Source organism: Vulpes lagopus, chromosome 5, assembly GCF_018345385.1.
Source record: "Vulpes lagopus strain Blue_001 chromosome 5, ASM1834538v1, whole genome shotgun sequence".
NCBI lineage: Eukaryota > Metazoa > Chordata > Mammalia > Carnivora > Canidae > Vulpes > Vulpes lagopus.
The window spans coordinates 4,284,263-4,305,929 of NC_054828.1; the positions used below are offsets into that span (position 1 = coordinate 4,284,263).

Sequence of the window (21,667 nt, forward strand, 5' to 3'; positions counted from 1 at the left end):
AGCACTTTGCTCTGAAAGAGGCCTCCTCTGGCAGGGGGCAGAGGCGCCAAGAGGTGGCATCTTCGCTCACCAGCTGTAGCAGGGCTGCAGCGTGCCAGTCTGTATGTTGCGCACTGCCCATGGAAGAGGCTGCACGCGGTACCCTGCTAGGGCTTGGCAGTGCACAACACACGCAGTTGGACGTGGAGGCCCTGCCACGCCCCACTTCTCTCTCTCTCCCTGAGACATGAACAGGTACGGAGCCTACAGGAGCTCAGACGGCAGGATACTGGGAAGGCCAGGAGGCAGCTTCGTGAAAGTGGCTCTGTGGCTTGGGTGTCAGTTTGCCGCCGGGCACCCAGCCCAGGGCTTGGCCTGGAGTAGGAACTCGGGGATGTTTTTGTTGAGTGAGCAAGGTAAGTCGAGGATGGCACGACCTGGAAGGCAGGCCCTCCAGCACCCCGCTTCGGCTTGGCCTGCCTCGCCCGCCCAGGCTGCCAGGATAGCTCCCAGGGAGCCGGAGCCGCTTTGGGGTGAACGCTCTTGGCGCTGCCTCACCCTGGCCTGTCGTCCCCTCAGGGGGCACCGAGCTCTCACCAGCTCCAGCTCCAAAGGGCTTCCTTGCTGACGCTCATGGATCCCCTAACGACCCACCCAGCTGTGTTCAAATACGCACGGGTGGCCGTTAGCCCAGCAAGGCAAGTATTACGGCGATTTTGCGGAGATGATGGCTGAGGCTCAGAGAGGTTATGCGAACTGCCTGGGGTCACACAGCTGCGAACAGTGAAGCAGGAATCAAGCCCAGAACGTCCAGCGCTCGCACTGCGGCCACAGAGACTCCATCACATTTTGCCCCAAGAGGGCCACCCCCAACTACTAGGGGGGTTATCTTTCAAAAGATAACCTTGAAACAGAGTGAACGGTAAACTTGAACCAGTAATAATCCTTACATATATTAAAAATCTCCCAGAGAAGTTTCGGTCCCATCAGTACTCATTTTCTGCACACTCATTGTGCACCAGGCGCTGCTAGGAGCTTTCACATAATCATTTCGCCTAATTATGTTAATGGGCGTCTATAATTAGGGCACATCCCTTCTACTCCTGACATAGGTAACCATCTCTAAGGTGAGTGGGACAATCACGTGATCCTCCATTCATTCAGACTTTGCGGAGCACAGGACTAGCTGCCACAGTGCCCAGGGCAAGAACAGGGATGCTTCAGTTTCTCGGGGGACCCTGGGGCCCTCAGAGCTGCCCATGAGGCCAAGGACCTCGGGGCAGGCCCCCCTGCTTGGGAGCTGCAGCTCTGAAGCACTGGCTGCAGGCCCCAGGGCCAGCCCTCTGATTTTCTCTTACAGAAGCAGCGACACCATCCTGCAGGGCAGCGCAAGGGGTGCTCACGAGCGGTGGGCTCTGTGTGTGGGGATGAGGGGATGCACACGGGGGCACCAGGCAACTTGCCCACTCCCCAGCAAAACCTCCAGATCCTGCCCCTGGGCTCAGGGTGGCCTTGCATCGGGGACGGGAGGCCGAGGCTTGATGTTACAGTGTTATCCCTCCTCCAGCAAGTACCAAACATCTGGAAATCAAACCCCGTGTGCATCCACACGCTCATCTGCATCCTCATGCCGACCCTTAGCCACACCCATGCCTACGCACACCTGCATACACTCACTCCTAAACTCACAACACCCCAGACACACATGCTGCACATGCACACACACTGTCGGACCCGAGGGCTTTCCCAGGAACAAATTCACAAATGGAGTGGGGTCCGAATTTGTCTTCAGATTTGTAGGTTATAATTAACACGTGTCTCCAGCCAGAGCGTCCTGCCCAGTCCACCAATAATCCCCCTTCGCTGCAAGTGCCCATAAGGGGTGCAGCTTAGCCCCGGGCTGAGCGGCCCCCCAGTACAGCCCTGGACCCCCCTCACCTGCCCCCTGTGGGCAGATGGGGAAGAGGCAGGCCCAAGGGTGCCAAGCAGTGGCCCCCTGGTGTGGCCACCTGTGGGAACAAGAATAAGTCGGGACCGTGCAGGTGGAGAAGCAGAGAAGCCTGCTCCCTTCCCTCAGCATGGGTCAAACCTCATCTCTTGACCACCTGGGCTTGTGGGAGGGGGGCTCTTTACTCACAAAGGGGTGGCCCGAGGCCCAAGACCCCATGGCCAGGAGCACCGCTGCTGCTCAAAAGGAGAGGCTTCACTACCTACCCCGTCTGACTGCTACTGACAGAGGCCAGTGGTATAGATGCTGGCTGGTGTAGACCAGACGAAAACAGGGCTGTGCCATGAGGTCCACAGGGGTGGGAGGCCCTGGAGACAGGTGGCTCAGGTCTAACTTGCATCCTCAAATGCTCCCCAGCTGAGAGGCCCTGGCAAGCAAGCAGCCTAGTTCCCCTGACCTCAGTTTTCTCATCTGCGAAGTGGGGACAACCACCAGCTCTGGCTGCAGGAGGCTGCAGAGGGATCTAGAAGCACTGCGGGCAGTGGGAGCCTCCCAAGGAGCATGGCAGACCTCTAGTAGCTCCCTGCTGGCCACAGAAGTCCGTGGAGGCCTGGCCCTGGGACCCCTTGCCACCTCTCTTCTTGCTCCTGTAGTTTATCCTCCATACTCTGGTAGCACCGGCTGTGCAGGGTGCTTCCCACCTACTGCCTCTTGTGCTGCCCCTGGGCCAGGAATACCTCTGCCTGGCTCACCCCTACTCGGCTCTCAAGACCCAAGGCTTGCGTTACCTCTTCCGAGAAGCCTCCCTTGACTGCTCCGCGAGGCCAGCTGGGCTGCCTCTCGTCTGCATGTCCAGCACATTCCACACTGTACGGGAAGGCTCTGGTTTGGTGTCTGCCTCCCTCTCGGGCTGGGAGCAAGCAGATGGTATGAGATGTGTCCCTCTCAACTACCTCAGGCTCCTAGAGTCGACCGAGGCCTGGCCACAGGAGGCCTCCACGTGTTTCCTGGGCTATGTGGGAGGTTTGGTGGTGGGGCGACGGCGTCGGCGAGACCTCCAGGTACAACACACTCGGTGGGCAGCAGAGGGAGAGCTGGTGCATGTGCACGCATGTGCAGGTGTGTGGTCACCGGGGATCAAAACCCGACCTGCATCTGGCCCCTGTGCTGCCAGGTGCCTGGGTCTGTGAAGAGTGTGACATTATTGCAAACCCCAGAACTTTCAGGGGTTACCGTTGAGAGCTGCTGCCCTGCGCTCACACTGACGGCGCCCCGCCAAGTGATGCCTGGGCGGAGACAGCCCAAGACTCATGTGGGAGAGGCTGTCTTGAAGCTTCAGGGCCACACTTTCTGAGTTAAGACCACACCCACCCCCTTGAAACGTGTATATATATATATACGGTCAGGATGTTTAAAACACCACCCCACCGAGGGAGGAGACAAAGTCCTGGGGCAGCCTGCCGTGATGCTTCACCCAGCCAGGGCTGCACCATCCAGGGGCCGCCTCCTCCATGCAGCATGCAAAGATTTGCCCCAGTGGGGTGACCAGGCTCTGCCCCCACAGCACCTCTGCGCTCTCCTGCCACTATCTAGGGACGGTCAGCCTCCCTAGAGGCTGAGACTGCGTGCTCCCCTCCCAGCACATAGTAGGTGCTCAAGAAGCACTGTGGAGTGGGGGAGACAGCTAACTGCTCACTCCCGGTGCCCCTACCCCGGCGATGCCCACTGCCAACCCCCCGACTCTGGTCCTGAGGCTGCCCGGGCACCAGGGAGCCACGTTGGCGCGGCCAACATTGGCTCCTTGCAGATTCCTCAATGTGATCAGAGGGAAGGGAGGACGGCTGCTGGAAGAGACACGTGGGCAGCTCAGGGGAGCAGCCTGCGTGGGGAGCTGCTGCTCGCACCTGCGGGAAAGCTACACGCCATCGTTTACTTCCAGGGTCTCCGAAGCCGTGGGACGGGGACGCTCAGGGCCCAGGTCAAGGGGAAAGACTGGTGAAAACCTCACGAGGCCCGAGGCTGACACCGCAGGGAATGCCGATGCTGATTTGTTCTTTTGGGTTCGTGCCCGTTTTTAGCAAAATTAGAGCCTTCCTGGTAATTATGCAAAGACTCAAAAACAAAACTCCCCACTCTACCGGGGGAGAACAATTAGCAAGTCCATTTCTTTTATTTCAGCTCATTTCAGAGGCTGGGAGAGCTAACTACCTAGTAGTTTTAGGACTGTTCTCATTTGAATTATTATTATTATTATTTATAAGGGACGTGTGCTATACAGAATGAATCTCACCTCACGTACTAGGGGCCGGCGTGAAGGATTCCAGTAAGAACAGGACATGTGAGATGTTATGACCCAGGGTGGACCTTGTGGAATCATGGCTCGGTCACATCCTGGTGGCCCTTTCTTGCCAGGGAGGGTCCGCACTACAGGAGGCTGTGACCTACGGAGCGAGCCGGGGCACTCCTGTCTTTCCAGCGGGGCCTTGGGTAGTCGATCGCTTACTGTATGTCCATGCCTAATGGGGAAGCGGGGTCCCAGCCCCCGTGGTGCTCGGGCTCCCCGAGGACCCTCAGTGCACGAGACGGGTGTGTGGCCGGTGGGGATGCTTCTCGAGAAGCCGCTAGGTCCCCCGTCCACCTCCCGCGGGCCAAGGATCACCGCGGGCCTCTACACAATTGAAAGATGAGTCTAGAAAGCAACTAGCTCCTCTTGGCTTTGCAGGGCGGGGAGGTCTTCACAGAAATGCTGGCAAAACTGACCCTTGGTATAGACAGATTTCCTGTCCTTGGAGGGAGGGTGGCAGGGAGGGCCGGGGCTCCGTGGGCAGCCGTGGCCCAGTGGCCTGGGGAGGGGGTGGCCCTCGGCAGTGGGTGTGGAGGTGCTGACGGGACCCCGCCCATGCCCATCTCAGCCAGGGTGCCCCCCCATCCCGAGCTATTACCTGTAGGACCCCCTAACTGCAGCCAGTAGCCCGCAGAGTGAGGCACGAATCCGGGGCTGGATGCAGGAGGCTTTGTCGTGGCCCCAGAATACCTGAGGCATTAAGAGGGCATTTTTGCACAAGCTAAAAATGCTTTCTTCATTTTTCACTGACAGCTGGTTAAGGAGGAATGCAAGAGGATGGCCGCTCGGGCTTTCTGCAGACAGCAGGCTCGGCCCTGCCGCAGAGCCGCCTTTATCCCCCCTAAGAATGGGCTTTTCAAGGATACATTAGGGGAAGGCCTGGCCCTTTTAGGTTCTGAGTGGACTTGGGGCACTTTCTTCTGCTGTTATTTGGGGCAAGGATGAGCTCCGTGGCCTCAGGGTCCTGGCAGCCTGTACACGCCTTATTTCTCTGGGACCCAAACCCTCAGTCACCTTGCCCAAGTCAGCCCGAGCAGTCGGTGGGCTCCAGGTGTTTGGGGAGCATCCAGCTCTGGCCCACTTTGTCCCCAACGCCAAGGAGCGGAGGACGAGCCTCTTGCTGTCTCTGGCCCTTCCTCCCACAGGGTTGTGGCGGGGAGGAAACACATGTGTGGAGACTCAGCTCAGACCTCACCTCCTCCACGGAGCCTTCCTGACCTCGGTGTCCAGTGCCCGTACGGGGCACGGCCTACAGCGGGCAGGTGTTCAGCCAACAACTCTGAGTAGGTCTGGGTCCCTTCCCAGGCGCTACAGGCAGCATGGGGCTGCACACTGGTTCTCGCGGGGCCCAGGAGCCCCCTAAATCCTGCCAGGCACAGCAGATACAGAGGCTTAAGTGGCCCTGGAAAACATTTTCTCCCCTTCCACTGACATAAAGCGTTTCTGTCTAAGGCACTGCTTGAAATGAGAACCAAGCCACCAAAAACAAGTTTGCAAACACCCAGGCCCCACAGTGTTTCAGAGGCTCCTCTCAGGTGGTTATTTATCTGCCTTCCCTCCTTTGCCCAAGGGCGACAATCACACCCGTCCTGGAGGCACTTGTGAGAGCTGCGTGGGGTGCAGGTAAACATGCTTGGCTGTGGCTCGCAGGCTGCTCCTGCCTGGGCTCAAGTCCAGCAGCGAACCAGCCACGGCAGGTGGACAGGCCTGTCGCTGTAGAGCTGTGCCCGTGTCCAGCGCCAGCAATGCCAGCCCAGCTACCCCCGGGGCCCAGAAGCTCCCAGGGGACACAGGAGTTCTTTGGGACAGAGGAGGAAAAGGGAAAGAGGTGGGAAGAGACCTGAGCAGAGAAATAAGGCAGTGACTGGCGGGCATGGAGATGAGAGTCCAACCTGAAACACAGCCCCGAGTCCCACCTCTGCGAGACCCTGGCATCTGGACTCCTCTGGCCTCCGGCCTCTACTTGGGGGATGACACTGGCAGGAGGCAAACTCTGGGACCCTGGTCAGATGCATGTGTTGCAATAGACTGAGGGGTAGGGGGTGCCGGGCCTACCTGGAAGCAGGACGACTCCTCCAGGGCCACCCCGGGCCCCCCTCCACGCAGAACCAGCCCAGATTCCAAAGACCAGGGCACGCGTGACCAGGTGCAGTGAGGGACAGCCGCTCAGTCTTTGTGGCCTTACCCACATTCCTCCCAGGGGCTCCCCGCTGTGCCCTGCTCTGCCCTGAGGCACCATGAGAAACCCGGCACACCCTCCTCCCTCTCCAGGCCTCGATTTACCCCTCTACAGAAAAGCGGGAAGGGATGGTCTCCAGGAGCCTCCAGGCTCTGACACGCCGAGATTTTCTGCCCCAGTGGATGGGAAGCCGAGAGACAGAGGCTCCCAGGTGAAGTCTGTCTGGAGCATGGATGTGGCTAGAAAAATGCGCTGGTGGGCACTGGATCTGGGCCCAGCTGCTGGCCAGGCCCGACTCGGGTCACCCAGGAGGGATGGAGCTGGGAACGGAAGGTGCCAGCCCTGCAAGGAGCCCCTGCGGCCCCTTGGGTGCGTTTGTGGGGCCACCTCTCTCCTCCGCTGGAATGCAAAGCCCTCGGGGGCAGGGTCTGCGTGGTGCTCATTCACCTCTGTCCCCAAGAATGTCCAGCAACAGATGGGGGCTCGGGAAAGGAGCAAAACGGAGAGAGTGAATGAGGGAAGCATAGGGCTCTGAGTCCAGCTCTTGGGGTTCCAGGCCAGGATTCACCCCGCAAGGCCGCTCGCAGCCATGCCCGCCAGCCTAGCATCGAGCACAGGGCTGGCAGGAATGCCCACGTTGCAGGTGGCTCACCACCACCCCCGCCCAAGCAGGACACAGCCTGACCCTGTGCCCCCAGCCCCCCACCATCTGCCCTCATCCCCAGGCCCCCAGGCCTCTTCATCCAGCATGGGGGAAACAGCCCCGGGGTGGGCAGTGACTCAAGGGTAAGCAGCAGGTTTTATGGCTGCTGACAGCCAAACTGCACGCCCTCCCCTCCCCGTGGAATCCCAGTGAGGACTAATGTGCCATTAATTGTAATTAACTAATTATTCCTGCTGCCAACTAGCGGAGGAGGCGGCTGGGGGTGGGGAGCCCCTAAATGACTCAGTCATGTTTACAACATGCAAACCCATTTAAGAGCTTGTAAAGTCGCTATAAATGGCTCTTTGGCAACAAGGGAATAACGATCCCCTGTCTCCAGCTGCCGGTTTAACAACGGTCGAGGACGGCGGGGGCACAGGGACCCGGCTTCTGAGATCCAACAGCGCCACCTAGAGACCTCGTTCCCAAACGCTCTGCTCCAGGGCCACCCGCATGGACGCTGCTCCTTCTGGTCACCAGCTCACAGAATCCAGGGCCTGGGACAGCACGGGGCCCAATGCGCCCCCCACCATTCGCAATGGAGGAGCTGAGGCCCACGTGAGGGCAGGGCCTGGCCCTCGATGCTCAGCTGCTTTGAAAAATACTCAGAGTCCGAAGCTAAGTCCCGAATGGGAGCTGCGATGGTTTCCAATCCAGGCACCACCACCCTCCCCCCAGTGACAGTTCGGGAGAGGCTTATGACCCAGTCCCCCAGACTCACCTGCTTCCCTGCCGGGGCCTCCATGGCGCCTCCCCCTCTTGCCCCCCATCCCCAGAGCTCGGCCCCAGCCCTGGTCTGTGCTTCCAGGGCGCTGCCCCTCTACAGAAGGTGCCAGCAGGCTCCTCGCCCAAGGGCTGTGTGGGTGACCCGTCAGGAGGGACGACAGGACACACAGCAAGGTGAGCGGTCTGGGGCCAAGACCAGAGCGCCGGCTCTGACTCCCCGTTTGCTATCCCTCCTATTTTGCCACAAGAAGAAGAATCCTATCGGGTCTGGTCCCACTGACCCGGGGACCACCTGGGCCCTGAGACAAGCACCTCCCCTGTGTCATATTGTCAGTTCACAGCCATGAGACACAGAGATCTACTTAATCACCCACTGGCAGGCAGGAGGCCTGGTGGCACAGGCAGGAGCAGATCCCCCTCCTCGCCGGTGATGGCCTTGGGGGGCAGGGGCAGGTGGGGTCCAGCTGTCCCTGAAGGACAGGAGGGTGTGAGGAGGGAGGCTCAGATGCAACCTGGGCTGCTCCAAAGAGGTTTCCCAGCAGCCTAGCCAAACGGTCCCCCGCGAGGCTGTTGGCTGGGAGGATGAGGAGGCGTCCGGGTGGACCTGAATGTCTCCGGCCACTCACCCACAGTCATGCCGTCCATGTAGCGCTTGATGATGTCAAAGGAGTCCCGCAGGTTTCCTTCTGTGATGTCGAAGATGATGTCGGCGTGGTTGGCAGGGTACACGGGCATGACGGCCCGGAGGAAGATGATCTCTGGCAAGAGAAGCACGGCATGGGAACCCCGGTGATGCACCCTCGGGTCATGAGAGCCCAGTGCCCGGGAGCGCTGTATGGACGGGGTGGCCGGGTCCTGAGGGCTCACAGGTCATGGCCTACCCCCCTTCCAATCAGTGGGAAACGGAGGCTTGCATTGGTTTTGGATCTTCCCTGAGGTCCTGCAGCTTAAGGGATAGAGGTGCGGGGGCCAGGGAGCAATCGGGAATTAGTCATAAATCTTCACGAAGCTGCAAAGAAGGGGGAGGGAAGTGGATGCAGGGACAAGGGGACAGAGGTCAGCAAGGGCAACAGAGCAGGCTGGTCTCCTGCCCCTGGGGCAAAGCGGGTTAGAAAAGCCCCTTCCTGGGGTGGGCTGGGCAGCTCGGTGGCCGTGTTCATCACCAGGCCTCCATCCTACCCTGGCTCTGGGCGATCTGGACATGGCGCCTGTGTGGGCCTCAGTTTCCCCATCTACAGAGGGAAGGGGGCAGACCACCAGTGCCCTCCCTCTAAAGGCCAAGGTCAGGATTTCCTGGGCCGGAGATGTTAAGGGGCATCTCTGGCCACACTCGACTCCCTGCAGAATCAACTCACACAGCAGCAGTGGCCGGGAGGCCACACAAGCGGCCGTTAGGGGTTTGGGAAGGATTTGTATGTGGTTTGGTGGAAACTGTCATTTTGCACAAGGCAAACACTAGTCAGTGATTTTTCTAAAACCCACGTCCATGCCACCCTGCAGGGATCCTGTGCCTCCTCTCTCCAGAGGAACGAGTTAGTGGGTAGGGGAGCAGGGGGCCACCTGCCCTTTCAGGCAACCACGTCCTCGGGGAGCCTCTCCTGCCCTTGCCACCAACCCCCCAACCGGGTGCTATGTTCCGATGTGCTCCTGTGTTACCCCAGGGGACACTGCACAGCATGTAAATGTGGGATTAGTCGTGCTGGCTCAGACACCTTCCCTCAGAGGGTCAGGGGGCTCTTTCTTATCATTATGCCTCTGAGCTTGGCCCTGAGCCTGACACATAGGTGGCTCAGGCAACGTCTGCTGCATGAATCCCTCATGGTGAGCTCCTTCCAAAGGCAGAGATGAAGACCCCACAGAGGAGGGGGTGCTGGAGACCACAGCAGCCTCAGCATGGGGGCTGCATGCCCCGAAGCAAGGCATGCAGAACAGCCCCCACGTATAGCCTTCCACCAGGGGCCAGGAGGATGCTGTGTCCCAGGTCCCACCCTGGCGGAAAGGGTGCCACGATGGCAGGTCTACACAGCAGGCTAGGAGCCGCCTGCAAGGTGGGGCTGGGAACATTGCTTTACCCCTGGGCTACCTGGGTCCAGTCTAGTGCCTCGGTTTCCAGGGTGACATTTCTGTCCACAAATAGCATCAGGTGCAGCCCTGTGATGCCTCCCAGAAGCCTTGGAATGGAAGCCCCAACCCCAAGTCAAGGCTCTTGCCAAGACTCTACCGTTCCAGCCAGCAAAACTTGGCTTAGTTCCTCAAAGACCCAGTGCCCCTCCAGACCTTTCCAGAGGAGTTCTGCTCCTCCTCTCTCCCGCTCCTTATTTTTTTTCTTCTGCTCCCCATTTTCATTACTTATCTCCTACTGACCACTTAGGCCCCAGCGTGGAAGTCACTTCCTCCCAGAAGCCCTCTCTGATGCCCCAATGCTCAGCATAGAACCAGCACTCAACAGCCGTTTGCTGAGCAGCTGTGACCCATGAGAAGTGGCCTCCTGAGCTGAGCCAGGAACGGGCTGGCATGAGGCCGTGCACTCTTGGGGACACCGGGGAAATGCAGAGGCAAGTCTACTTCTTACCAGGGAGGAGTTCCTTGGGGCCGAGCTCTCGGCTCAAGCACCAGGAGGCCCCAGTGGCGGCTGCCTCGCAGGGATGTCTGTCTAGCAGATGCGACCTGCCCTGGGGTCCCCATGCCAGTTGTAGCCGTGGGAGTAGCCACTCACCTTCAGGGCGGGTGAACTCTCGGAAGGTGGGCAGCGACACAACGGTATGGGAGATGGTGTGCACGGGGTCCAACACGCAGGTGACGTCGTTGGGGCGGCAGGACTTGATGCAGCGGACAGTGTCTGTCTTCTCTTGGCGGAGCCTGAGGGGAACCACAGCACAAGAGGTAGATGGGAAAGTTGGAATCGCCACTCCCACGGAGACCCAGGTCCCAGGAGGAGCAGCAGGTGGGCCAGGTGGACCCGGCTGCTCGGCGGGGACACCACGCAGCCCTCCCTGCAGACCCGGCCGGCACCCATGCTCTGCTTTCCATCCGCCCTGTCTAGGGACAAGTGGAGCTTTGCTATTTGCCCAACTGTACGGACCGGGCATCAGTTTCTATAACTGTAGACGAATTCCCTCGTTCAACAAGTGTGTTTTGAAGGCCTGCTGGGTGCGAGGCGCCAGGGACGCCAAAGCAAACATGGGACACGTGGTCCTGCCTCCCCGGAGCCCTGGGTCAGGTGGGTCTCGGGGGTAGTAAGTGAGGGAGCGTATATGCCACACTCAGCACGGTGCCCAGCACAAAGAGGTCAAACCCACAGTGTCATGCCACACACCAGGACGGGGGAGCATTTTAGCTAGACATGTTTTGAATCCTCTTTATTGTAAAATAAAACACAGATGCTAAACCTACCCAGAACAACGATGTAATTTAGTGAGTATTATAATCGCCACTCAGGTTGAGAAAGAGATCTTCCATCCGCCACCCGAGGCCCCTTCATGTGCCCATACCCGTCTCTGCACCCTTCTCCATGCCCCCACCCCCCCCCCCCACCCCTCAGACCTCTGTCCCGACTGTTCCAGAAGCCGCCTACCTGGGTTTCTTTATAGCTCGTATCACACAAGTGTGCACCCTGAGACACCATTTAGATTTGTCCATGAGAAAAGTGTGCTGTCTCTCGAGCCCTTTTTAATCTACAGGTTCCCTCTCTATCCCTTCATTTCCCAGACAGTTGATCTGTTAAGGAACTGGAAGCCTCTGAGAGATAGAGCTTCCTCCATGTGGACGTGCCGACTACATCCTCGTGGTGCAATGCGTGTTCCCCCATCCTCTGCATTTCTGGCATGCTGGCTGCCGCATCCAGACCTGAGCCGATGAAGGCCCAGTCCCTTTGGCAAGATGACAGTTGGTAGTATGTCATCCATCGGAGGGCATTTGGTATCTGGTTGTCTCTCTCAGTGACGTCAGCAGCTGTTGATGCTCAGGACCTAGATCCAGTGATTCATCGTGGATTGCAAAATGCTGGTAGTTGGATTCTATCATTTCTTTTTAGTGTGTTAGTTGGAACACTTCTGTAAAGGGTGCTTCCCCTCATACACTATCTGGTTACCACGGGGTATCGTTCATAGAAGAAAAACCAGATCAATGCCTGATTTCTTGCCTTGTTTTTACAAGTGTTTCAGGATCATGAACTAGCTCTCTATCATCATCCAGAGGTTACCAGTTGATTTTTTTTAAAATATGAGTATCAACTCATGGATTTAAACTATCGGATGGATTTCAATCCATGGCAATCATTATCCTTTGTTGGATGTTGAGCTTTCCCATCTTTGGCCAGAGGACAGATCAGGATGGCTCTAGCCATCGTCAGTAGCTCTCCTGCTCTCTGGAACAACAGGGTGGTCCAGCCTCATCTTATACTTCCCCTGCCCCAGTTACTTCTCCAAGAAGTCTTGGGTTTGTTTTTTTTGTTTGTTTGTTTCTTTTTTGTTTTTTTGTTTTTTTGTTTTTTAAGTGGAAAATGGTATTTCAAGACCACAGCCTAGATGCCCAATGTGGTAGGTGCTGCTGGGTTGGCCATTGCTTCCAGGCCTCTTCAGTGGACAGGCTTAAAGGTAAACTTGATCATGAGTTCCTAGTGATATTTCTGACTCAAAGCAAGAACCACACAGACTTTTAATCTCTTCTATATTACAAAGGAATCTCTTTTCTTCCATATCAGAATCCTGGTTTTCAGCAACACAGGAGAGGATAGAACATCCTGTAATTACTGATGTAGTTAATTCCATATTCTGACACGGTAGTCTCAGGAGAGCAATAGTAAAATTGCCACCAGTGACACAATTACTTAAAATAATGTTTGTTTGAGGATATCTGGGTGGCCCAGTGGTTGAGCATCTGCCTTCGGCTCAGGGTGTGATCCCAGGGTCCTGGGATCAAGTCCCGCATCAGGCTCCCCACAGGGAGCCTGCTTCTCTCTTTGCCTGTGTCTCTGCTTCAATCTCTGTCTCTGTCATGAAAAAAATAAATAAAATCTTTTTAAAACTAATGTTTGTTTGGATATGTCCTCCCTATTCTACCGGCATTTTTTAATAGATATGCTGATTCTACATTGTTTGAACATACAGCAATTCATAATATATGTTTTCCTTATAACACTCAGTTGTAGTTGGATGAGTAACGATGCCTAATGTTGGCCTGTTGATACTTGTGTGTGTTGGCAATACCTTGTATCCTTTGCACACACAAGTCTCTTTTGTTGGGTCGACAATCCTTGGCTCACGTTTCCTTGAGGATCCTAAGTATTTGCCTTCTTCCAAAATAAGTTTTGCTGTGAAAAAGTCAGATGGCAATATAATTTTTCCCCTTAAATGTTGTTCCTGGTTTTGCTTGGATGCCCACTGGATGTTTGGCTCCTCTTTTCTTCAAAGTCCGATAATTTTACGAGACTATGTCTCGGTATTTGCTGCTCTGAGCAGATATGTTCAGGTATGCTGTGTGTTCTCTCAATGTGGATTTTTCTAATTTAATTTCTGGAAACTTCCTTGAGTTAATCATTTACTTATTTCTTTCCTTTGTTGTGGGTTCATTCCTCAGAGATTTCTATTATCCGTATGTTGGGTCTTCAGTGTCTGTCACTTCAAGCTTTTTCATCTCTTCTATTTCCTTATTTTTAAAATTTGTCTTCTTCTGGGTCACGCTCTCTCTCAAGTATTTACTTCTGCGATTGCTTTTTGTTTTAATTTTAAATTATTTCCTGGGTTCTGTCGCTTCATGTCTCAATTTAGTTCATTCTGAATTGCAGTTCTCTTCCATTTTGATCATTTTCTTAGTGCTTTTGCTTTGTTTTGATATAGGTCACAGTTTTGATCTAGACTCTGAGCATATCTTTCTGGTGTGTTTTCATTATCCAGAAGGATGTCATTCTGTTTCTTATTATCCTTCCTTCTACAATAATTTTGTATGAGATTCAACATTGATGCTTTTTGATCATTTTCAAGTGAAATTGAAATTTCACTTTCTTGACATTTTAGAAAAAGGCATATTCACAGAAGTTTTCCTGACTTCACAGAGCTTCCTTATCTGACATTTTGGGCAGCCTGCTTTCTGATAGTCCTCTACATTTACCTGGACCTTCATTATCCGTGGTCTATTGTCTCTCTCCTACTCAATTCTGCATTTCACTTCCGGCAGCTTCTCCAAACCATGACCCTAAGGGAAGTCCTGCTGGGTTAGTTTCAAGAGTTCCTAGAGGCTAGATGGGGCCATTCCCTCAAAACTTCCACGAGCTCCTTGCAAACACTGGAATGGAATGAGTAAAATCTTTCTCAGCTTCAGATGCTGCTCTGAAATTTTTCTACTAGGGAGCAGCTGTTGACTATTCTGGAGTCTCCCACTGCTCCCTGCTGCACAGGTGCTGATAACATGGAAGTGGACATAAACTGTATCTTGGGGCTCATAGGGATGTCATGTCACCTTGTTTAGTTGGGCATGTTTTCCACAGACTTTACAATTTTCTGTCCAGCCATCAGCGTGTTTTGGATTGCGATCCAGAGAGCTTCAAACACTATGCTGCTTCATCTTCCCAGATTCTCTGTGCTAGAGTTTGCACCCATTGTCTCACTTAATCTCCACAGCTCTTCCCTCTACACTATACTGCCTCCTTCTTTAGCTAATAAAATGTCCTGTTCTATACTTGGGAATTATAGAATAGGGCTTGTATCCAGTGATTTCAGAGATGAGGCAAGAGTAACAATCCGACCAGCTCTTACCAAGCACTTACTCATCCCAGCAATCCTGCTCCCTTCACAGCATTCAAGGCAGCAGGGGGCAGGGTTTCAGAGAACAGACTCCAGAGCCAGGCTGCCTGGATTTGAATCCCAGCCCCACCGGATACCAGCTGTGGGACTCTGGGCAGGTTACTCATCCGCTCTATGCCTCCATGTCTCCCATGTGGAATGGGGATCCTAATAGTATTTTCCTCACAAGGTTGTTGGGAGGGTTAATTGAGTTAAATGCCTGGAGCAGTGCCTGGCTCTCAGTAAGCAGTACACGTGTTAGCTATCACAGCTATGATCATTATCATTATACTAATGACAATCATGATTATTATCATTTGCCCTTGGGAGCTGGGGTTAGTACAGTGATCAAGTCAGAAGAGCAGAGGCCTAGAGGTCAGAGGTGATGGCAGTGACCTTGGACACATCCAAACCCTATGAACCTTCATTCCCCATTTAATTCAAGATCCAAATGAACACTCACGTTCCTTCTAATGAGAGAAGAAACCAACACTTATTGACTGCCTACTATATATACCACATAGTGCCTCATCCGCAATTGCATGTAATCTTCAAAATAATCCATGAGGGGGTCATGAAGATCTGAAAGGCACTTATCTATGACTTTGGATAAGTCATACAACTAGTAAATGGTAAGGAGGACATTCAAACTTTTATTTTTTTCTGCACTGCATGATCTCAGCAGCACTATGTAGCCCCAACAAACTGCAGGGCAGAGATGAGCCTGCACGTAATGCAGATAGAGCCTCACGTGTGCACTCGGGCACACACACAGAGACAGCAGGGGTGTCCTAAAATGGAATCAGCCACCTCAAGAGGAGTTCCACAAACAAAGGAGCGGGTAAGCAAAGCTGAATGGTCAGTTGGTGGTTATGTTGTACAGGGGACTCTGGCAAACTCTATAAGGTCACTGCATGGCCTCTAAAGCCCTGATACTCCTATGGACATGAAGAAAAAGTGCTTCTTTCAATCAGAATAATCTGGAACATGATGAAAGAATAACTGAATACAGTAACTAGATCCCTGCTTTAACTTGCTGACTTCACAGAAGAGGTGATATTTGAACCAAGCCTTGAAAATACCATCCATCCGTCCATCCATCCACCTGTTCATCTATCCATCCATGAATCCGTCCATCTGTCCATCCATTTGTCTATTCATATGTTTACAGATGCTTACTGAACTCCTACAGGCCAAACACTCTGAAATTATAGAGAATACAGACATAACCCCCTGTCTTCAAAAAGGCCCCAGTGCACGAGGGATAATAAAAAGTAACAACCAGAAGATAACAGAGAAAATGTCTGGATGGAATATGTCCAGGGCAACGTGAGCTCAGATGAAGGAAAGGCTTCATGGAGGAGGTGACCTTTGAGATAACACTTCAGGGAGAATAGCAGTCTGCAAAGGGTTGGCAGGGCACATGCTAAAGCCGAGGGCAGCACATTCAGGGGAGGGGAAGCATCTCTGCGTGACTAGAACAAAAAGGATGAGTAGGATGGAGCTGAAAGAGGGGGCAGAGGCTAAATGGGGCAGGGCCTTGAATGTCATTCCAGGGAGCTGGACTTCATCTGCTCGTACAAGAGAACCAAGAAGGTCCTAACGAGAGAGGGACATAACCAGACTGGCCCTTCAGAGGGGTCCTCCAGCTGCAGCTTGGAGAATGCACTGGAAGCTGGGAGACTGGGAGCTACTGGTCCAGACCAGACATGATAAGAGAGGTAGGGGAGACAGAGTGGGAGGCCTGAGGTGGCTGGCTAACTAGAAGTGTGTACATTTCCATGGCAACTTAACTGCTGCTTCTGTCAAAAAGTAGAAGGTGGAGAGTTTCCCGTAGGTCCACCTTCCCTACCAGACAGCAAGGCCAGGACACTCTCCCCCAGCAGTGTACACGTAAGCGTAGGAAGGATCTGAGGATCCTGCAACACCCTCTACTTGATTCCTCTGTGGCGCTTTGCCTTCTCCTCTCATTTCTGCGCGGAAACAGCATCAGCAGCCACAGAAATGCTAGTGACAGAGGCCAGGGTGGGCACAAAGTCATCCATCCCCTCAACAGAGCACCTACGGTGCATTGGGCACCTGGCCAGGGGCTAGGGAAGGAGACGGACTGGTCTCTGCCATCACAGAGCCTTCAGGGTGGCGGGAAGAGAGATGGGAAACACAGATAAGCAGGAATTGCAAACTGCGATAAGCTTAACAAAGAAGCGTCAATGGAAAGATGGACAAGGGAGAGAATGCAAAGGTGTTGAGGAAGGCCTCACGGGGAAAGGAACACTTAAGCTGGGCTTTAGCCAACTTCCAAGATGAGGGCGCAAAGCACGTGCAAAGGGCCTGGGGCAGCAAAGACCTCAGCAGTGTGGCTCAAGGGAAATGAGCAAGGGGAGAACAGTTGGAAGTACAGGACCTCAAAAGGCACTATGGGGACTTGTGACAATGGTTTGGCTGGAATTACGGCAGAGAAGACAAAGAGAGGTAGGTGGGTCGAGGCCCAGGTTGGAGGTATTGTGGTAGATGGAATAGTCAGAGTTGTGAAATCAGCAAGCCAGGGTTCAAATACCAGCTGTGTGACCTTGGGCAAACTGCTTGGCCTCTCTGAGTGTCTACAGGATGGACACCTGCCTTGCACCCACCGGACCCGAAGTGCGCTCAGCGGTTCCCAGGAGTGGCACACGTGTTGTGTCGTCCTTCGCCGCCTCCCACGCGGGGGCAAGGTCCCCAGTGGAGGCAACTAACCTTATTCAGGCAAGAGCTGTCTCCAAGCTTCGGCAACCTTTCCGTATTTTTCCACAAGTGCAGGCTTCTCATCAAGACAAACAGCGAGAGGCGTGACTCTCAGGATAAGAGCTTTTTTCTGACGCCGTGAGATGTCAGCTCCGTGTGACACAGCAGGGAAGCCACGCGGAGTCCGAGGACCCCGTCCCGGAGAGCCCGGCTCTGCCACAAATAGGCCCCCAAACCTTGGCCACACCCCTTCCCCCTCTCTGGGCCTTGGTGTCCCCACATTTCTAAAATGAGAGAGGGAGGAGCTCAATGATCTCTCTGTGGGGATAGCCTCCTCCTTTGGGCTCAACACAAAGAGATCACGCATGTGAAGTGATACACACGAGCCTCCTCGTCCCCACCCCCGGGGCTCCCTGGTGGGGTGTTCGGTGACCTCCAGCAACAGGGCCCCCCCCAGATACATACTATCTACTACCGTGTGAAAAAACACCCCTCCGTCACCGCGGCAGGTGCCAGCTCACCCCAGGGTGGTGACCAACAGCACGGAACCCAACCATGCGAAATAAGACCAAGGCACGTGAGGCATGCTGGGTAGGGATCACCCGCTACAACTTTATTAAAATCCTGGAGGGGAGGGTTAGGAAAGCGACAGGAGGGAGCCCCCGGCGGCCCAAAGCAAGTGCTCAGAGCTCTGCGGACACAAAGATGTAAAGCTTGGCCACAAAGGAGCTGACGGTGCCGTGGCGGTAGAGGTCCATCTTGACGGTCAGGAGCAAGTCCCTGGGCTCAGGGACGGGCTTGGTGAGGGCCACCACCCCGCTGTGGTGGCTCACCTTCCGGGTGGTGAAAAAGCCCTCCTCGTTGCCGCCGACGATAGCCAGCTGCATGCTGTCCCCGGGGACGGCATTGGAGGGGCCCATGCGGAAAACCACCGCGGGCACTTGGATGTTGGTAGGGAAAGAGAGGTGGTAGTAGGTTATTCTCAGAGGCAGCTTGGGGCACTCCTGAGTCTCATGGCAAGGCAAGCGCTCGCAGCGGCTGCAAGAAAAGTGGACAGAGAGACAAGAAGAGGGTTAGCGCCAACTCAGCAAGCGCAGGGCCAAGAGAGCGTGAGGGAAAGGGGGGGCTCGCTGTGCGGGGCCTCCCGCCCCCCTCCGGGTTCGGCCACCAGCAAGAACACCCCTCACTCACCTGCGGGAGGTGCCGAGGACCTCCAGGCCGCTGACTCAGGCACTAGCCTCTTCCAACACCCTCAGGGGGCGCTGGGCGGCTGCTGGGGGGCTAGGGCCGGCGGCAGTGAGGCGCGTCCCCTCTTGCGGGCCGGGCCCCAGCCCAGGCCCCACTCCCCAGGCGCGCCCTGCCCTCGGAGTGGCATCCGGGCGCTGGTCCCTCACCCAGACAGTGCTCAGGGCCACACGGGGCTGGCGGTGGGGTCAGGGAGACGACCCTGGGAGTGACCTTGTCCGCCACCAGTGGGCACAGCTGCGGCCCTCTATCAAGCGCTTGGCCGTTCGTCACTGAGCCTTCTCTAGTGTGATCACTGTGGCTGCACCGGGACACTGCCTGCAGTGCCAGTCTTCAGATGAGGAGACTGAGGCTGAAAGAGTGGGGGTGGGGGCCTTCCTGAGGCCACAGAGGGAGGGAGGAAACCAGATTGAGGTCTGTGCCCCATCGTCTCACTGAGTCTGGTGCTCCATGCCCAGCTTCCTGCGTGTCCACAGGGTCACCCAGGGCTTGGAACGGAGAAGGAGACAGGTTCTAACTTGCTGTGACAGGATGGAAAAGGTTCTAAGTTCCTACGACAGGTTGGTGAGAGCTCCTAACTTCCTGTGACAGGATGGAAAGAGGTTCTGACTTCCTATAACAGGATGGAAAAAGAGGTTCTGACTTTCTCTTGTGACAGGATGGAAAGAGGTTCTAACTTCCTGTGACATGGGGGACAGAGGTTCTAACTTCCTGTGACAGGACGGAAAGAGGTTCTAACTTCCTGTGCAGGATGGAAAGAGGTTCTAACTTCCTGTGACAAGATGGAAAGAGGTTCTAACTTCCTGTGACAAAGTGGGAAGAGGTTCTAACTTCCTGTGACAGGATGGAAAGAGGTTCTGACTTCCTGTGACAAAGTGGAAAGAGGTTCTAACTTCCTGTGACAGGGTGGAAAGAGGTTCTAACTTCTTGTAACAGAGTGGGAAGAGGTTCTAACTTCCAGTGACAGGATGGAAAGAGGTTCTAACTTCTTCTGACACAGTGGAAATAGGTTCTAACTTCCTGTGACAGGGTGGAAAGAGGTTCTGACTTCCAGTGACAGGATGGAAAGAGGTTCTAACTTCTTCTGACACAGTGGAAATAGGTTCTAACTTCCTGTGACAGGGTGGAAAGAGGTTCAAACCTCCTCTGACACGGGGGAAAGAGGTTCTAAATTCCTGTGACAGGGTGGGAAGAGGTTCACCTCCTCCGATTCCTGACTTCCTGGACAGATGAAGAGGTCTAACTTCTTCTGACACAGTGGAAAGAGGTTCTAACTTCCTGTGCCAGGGTGGAAAGAGGTTCTAACTTCAAGTGAAGGATGGGCAGAGGTGCTATCTACTGTGACAGGGTGGAAAAGGTTCTAACTTCCTGTGGACAGGATGGAAAAACGTTCTAACTTTCTGTGACAGGAGGCAAAGAGGTTCTAACTTCCGGTGACAAGATGGGAAGAGGTTCTAACTTCTGTGAGACGGTGGGAAGAGGTTCTAACTTCCTCCAGTGACAGGGTGTAAAAGGTTCTGACTCCCTGTGACCCGGTGGAAAGAGGTTTTAACTTCCTGTTACAGGGTGGAAAGAAGTTCTAACTTCCTCCAGTGACAGGGTGGAAACAGGTTCTAACTTCCTGTGACAGGGTGGAAAAGGTTCTAATTTCCTGTGACAGGTGGAAAGAGGTTCTGACTTCCTGTGACAGGGTGGGAAGAGGTTCTCACTTCCTGTGACAGGGTGGAAAGATGCTCTGACTTCCTGTGACAGGGGGGAAGAGGTTCTGACTTCCTGTGACAGGATGGGAAAAGAGGTCTGACTTCCCTGTCACAGGATGGAAAGAGGTTCTAACTTCCTGTGACAGGATGGAAAGAGGTTCTGACTTCCTGTGACAGGCAGGAACTAGGTTGTGACTTCCTGAGACAGGGTGGAAATAGGTTCTAACTTCCTGTGACAGGATGGAAAGAGGTTGTGATTTCCTGTGAGAGACGTGGGAAGAGGTTCTAACTTCCTCCTGTGACACGGTGGGAAAGAGGTTCTAACTTCTGGTTACAGGGTGGAAAGAAGTTCTAACTTCCTGTGACATGGTGGAAAGAGGTTCTACTTCATGTGAGAGGGTGGGGAAGAGGTTCTGACTTCCTCCTGTGACAGGGTGGAAAGAGGATCTGACGTCCTGTGACAACGGTGGAAAGAGGTTCTGACTTCCTGTTACGGGGTGGAAAGAGGTTCTAACTTCCTATGACAGGGTGGAAAGAGGTTCTGACTTCCTGTGACAGGATGGAAAGAGGTTCTAACTTCCGTTTACAGGGTGGAAAGAAGTTCTAACTTCCTGTGATAGGGTGGAAAGAGGTTCTGACTTCCTGTGACAGGATGGAAAGAGGTTTAACTTTCTGTTACAGGGTGGAAAGAGTTCTAACTTCCTGTGACAGGTGGAAAGGGGTTCAAACTTCTTGTGACAGGATGGAAAGAGGTTCTAACTTCTGTGACAGGATGGAAAGAGGTTCTAACTTCTGTGACATGGAAAGAGGTTCTGACTTCCTTAACAGGATGGAAAAGAGGTTCTGACTTCCTTGTGACAGGATGGAAGAGGTTCTAACTTCCTGTGACAGGGGGAAGAGGTTCTAACTTCCTGTGACAGGACTGGAAAGAGGTTCTAACTTCCTGTGACAGGATGGAAAGAGGTTCTAACTTCCTGTGACAGATGGAAAGAGGTTCTAACTTCCTGTGACAAGTGGAAAGAGGTTCTAACTTCCTGTGACAGGATGGAAAGAGGTTCTGACTTCCTGTGACAAGTGGAAAGAGGTTCTAACTTCCTGTGACAGGGTGGAAAGAGGTTCTAACTTCTTGTAACAGGTGGAAAAGGTTCTAACTTCCTAGTGACAGGATGGAAAGAGGTTCTAACTTCTTCTGACACAGTGGAAATAGGTTCTAACTTCCTGTGACAGGGTGGAAAGAGGTTCTGACTTCCAGTGACAGGATGGAAAGAGGTTCTAACTTCTTCTGACACAGTGGAAATAGGTTCTAACTTCCTGTGACAGGGTGGAAAGAGGTTCAAACCTCC

General features: G+C 54.2%; 1 protein-coding gene across 4 annotated transcripts in view; it reads right to left on the bottom strand.

Moving 5' to 3' along the window:
• Positions 1-21,667, bottom strand: part of FBLN1 (fibulin 1) — an 89,097-nt gene that overhangs the window by 12,306 nt on the left and 55,124 nt on the right. For 3 of the 4 annotated variants that reach the window (XM_041754944.1, XM_041754942.1, XM_041754945.1), the window contains exons 15-16: positions 10,596-10,738; positions 8,506-8,637 (exon numbers count right to left, since the gene is read on the bottom strand). In XM_041754944.1, coding sequence (XP_041610878.1) covers positions 8,506-8,637; positions 10,596-10,738 — 275 coding nt within the window. Of the gene's footprint in view, positions 1-8,505; positions 8,638-10,595; positions 10,739-17,957; positions 18,418-21,667 lie in introns of those variants that run through there. The other variant, XM_041754943.1, reaches the window with a different exon arrangement.